Source organism: Atta cephalotes (assembly GCF_000143395.1).
Source record: "Atta cephalotes unplaced genomic scaffold scaffold00006, whole genome shotgun sequence".
In the NCBI taxonomy this organism is placed as follows: domain Eukaryota; kingdom Metazoa; phylum Arthropoda; class Insecta; order Hymenoptera; family Formicidae; genus Atta; species Atta cephalotes.
In genome coordinates, this window is record NW_012130070.1 from 4,384,855 (window position 1) to 4,387,410 (window position 2,556).

A 2,556-nucleotide genomic window follows, 5' to 3' on the forward strand; every position below is an offset into this window, starting at 1 on the left:
TATATATAGTAGTAGTACTATATATATATATATATATATATATATATATATATATATAAACACATATATTAACAATGTAATTACGTATAACATGTGTTATATTACGCTTGTATTGAATGTGGAAAATTGTAATATTGATGTAATATTATTATTTGATATCATCACAGTTTGTATTTAACTGGTAAGAAATCTGATTATTAATTAAGCATATAAAGAAACGTAGAAAGTATAATATACCTTCTATTACATTTGATTCGAGTGTTGTTGACGCTGTAGTATCGCTTTGGGACAAAGTAGAACTTGTATAGAAATGTTCAGTAATTGTCGAATCAGTCAGAAAATTGGAAATTACTGTCGGGCTCGTGTCATAATATATTTCGTTATCATCCACATTTTTGGTATATTGTTCCTCATAATAAGATATAGTAGAAGACTTGTTGCTATTATCCATATCCGAAGTTTTAAATTGGTAATTATCGTAATCCGAATAATCTTTATAATCATATATTTCATTGAAGTCCTTATATAAGGTATCGTTGTCCAATAAAGGATTAAGAAAGAAAGTCTCTTGTCTGATAGATGGTAGCACTGAATGAAAACAATCCGATCGATCAAATTTTCGTCAGAAAATCGTGAAATTGTCTTTTATCATTAGGTGAAGGAACAAAATATAATTCATGAAACACATCTGTGCTATTTCCTGAATCGATATGTCTATAGTTTATTTGTCACGAAAGCAAATTCTTACTTTCACGATCATCTCGAAATCATCTTCCACGATTGTTTTGAATTTGATGAAGAAAGAAGAAAATTAAGAAAATTGCATCTTATTACACAGTTACTTTAAAATTTCTTAAAATTTACACTCAATTGAAATAGCACATATGTTGGTCAGAAGTATATTGATTTAAATAGATCATACTTGATATTTCCTTTTTAACACGAGAATGGGTGATATTGTTTATTAAAACAAGACACAAAGATGCTAACGTTGCGATCTGTTGAGTATGTGTCAGCTCGTCGCATGGTACTAATTTATGTATACATTTGTTTATCAGTTTGAGATCATAAAGAATGTCTTGTTTCTGTAAAGAAAGTCCATGCATCCAGAGAAAACAATGAGTCTAAGTATGTAAAGTACACGGATAATCACGTGTATGTAATGTTGCGTATTCATATTTTTTCATTGTACTATTCTAATTCACGTATGCTAATGGATTATATACGTACCATAGAGTTTATCTTATGGAATAGTGCGAATATTAGCGAGTAAAGATTCAGCAGATTTAAGATCATTATCCTGAAACGAAAACACAGCCAAATGTACCGTTCGGTGCACAGTGAGATATAATATTTCATTGAGATTAATAAGTATCTCTTTACCGTGCTAGTTGTATTCGGAGCTGTTTCCTAGGATGATAGCTTTCGAGGAAGCCGAGGATCTCGAAGAGTATTGGGAAAAGGTATGTAATGAGAGACATCACAATCGTGATTTTGTTTTGTTGCCACCAGGTTTGTGATTCCACGGTGCTCCGTTCAACCACTTTGATCACAGCATATGCCGACAGTGCGAGTAATGACAGTACTGCCACGTTCACAAATATTCTCATTAAAATGATTCTCCAACTGCGAAACATAGTTGAGTACATTATGTACACTTCAATATAGAGTTCAAGAATGTAATATAAAAAAAACTGTAAAAAAAGAAGAGTTTTATTACGTTTTTTCTTGTTTCCATTTTTTAAATACTTGAAGAAGTTTTAGTTTAAAGGTACCATTTCATACAGTTAATAAAAGTTGGTATTTTACTTTCATTTCATCAATTTTCGTATATATAGCGAAATTACGCTCAAAATTTGATATTGTTCAACTAACAGCAAATGTTGCTGTATCGAAATATATGATATGTTATGGCATGTTCATAGAATCGTATGTTTTTCAAGATTAATTTCGGAAGCGAAGCAAAGAAAAAATCATGTTCGCTGTGATTTTTGGAAATGAGTTAAAATAAAATTTTTCCCGTATTTTTTCTTTTTTAATAATTGTACGAGGGCAAGTTCTTAGAAAATCTGTCAGAGGGCACTTGCAGTGTCATATCACATTATTTTTTGACAAGTAGCATCTCTCAGCTGATTACTGTCAAATTTTGAGCGGAATTCATCGCGTGGTTTCATTTCTGTAGACAATTAAAGCGAACAACCTTTGTATTTTTTGCAAAATGGAAAAAAATGAGTTTCGTGCAGTGATCAAATATCCACATATGAAAGATTTAACGCCGAAAGAAATCAAAACCGAGTTGGATAACGTTCATCTGCACTAGCGTTTGCGACTGTACACAATTGGGTGAATGAATTTAAACGTGGTCGTACATCCACATGTGATGCACTTCGTTCGGGACGTCCAATTGAGGCTGCAACGCCAGAAATCATCGATAAAGTCCACGATATTGTTTTGACTGATCGATGAATGAAAATGCGCAAGCTTGTTGAGGCCACAGGCATATCACATGGCACAGTAATTTCAATTTTGCACGAACAATTGGATATGAAAAGCAAG

General features: G+C 32.1%; 1 protein-coding gene across 1 annotated transcript in view; it reads right to left on the reverse strand.

Moving 5' to 3' along the window:
- Nucleotides 1–2,556, reverse strand: part of LOC105626837 (transmembrane channel-like protein 3) — a 23,656-nt gene that overhangs the window by 5,729 nt on the left and 15,371 nt on the right. Inside the window, exons 6-9 of the mRNA XM_012208129.1 lie at nucleotides 1,384–1,626; nucleotides 1,227–1,300; nucleotides 923–1,078; nucleotides 238–588 (exon numbers count right to left, since the gene is read on the reverse strand). Coding sequence (XP_012063519.1) covers nucleotides 238–588; nucleotides 923–1,078; nucleotides 1,227–1,300; nucleotides 1,384–1,626 — 824 coding nt within the window. The remainder of the gene's footprint in view (nucleotides 1–237; nucleotides 589–922; nucleotides 1,079–1,226; nucleotides 1,301–1,383; nucleotides 1,627–2,556) is intronic.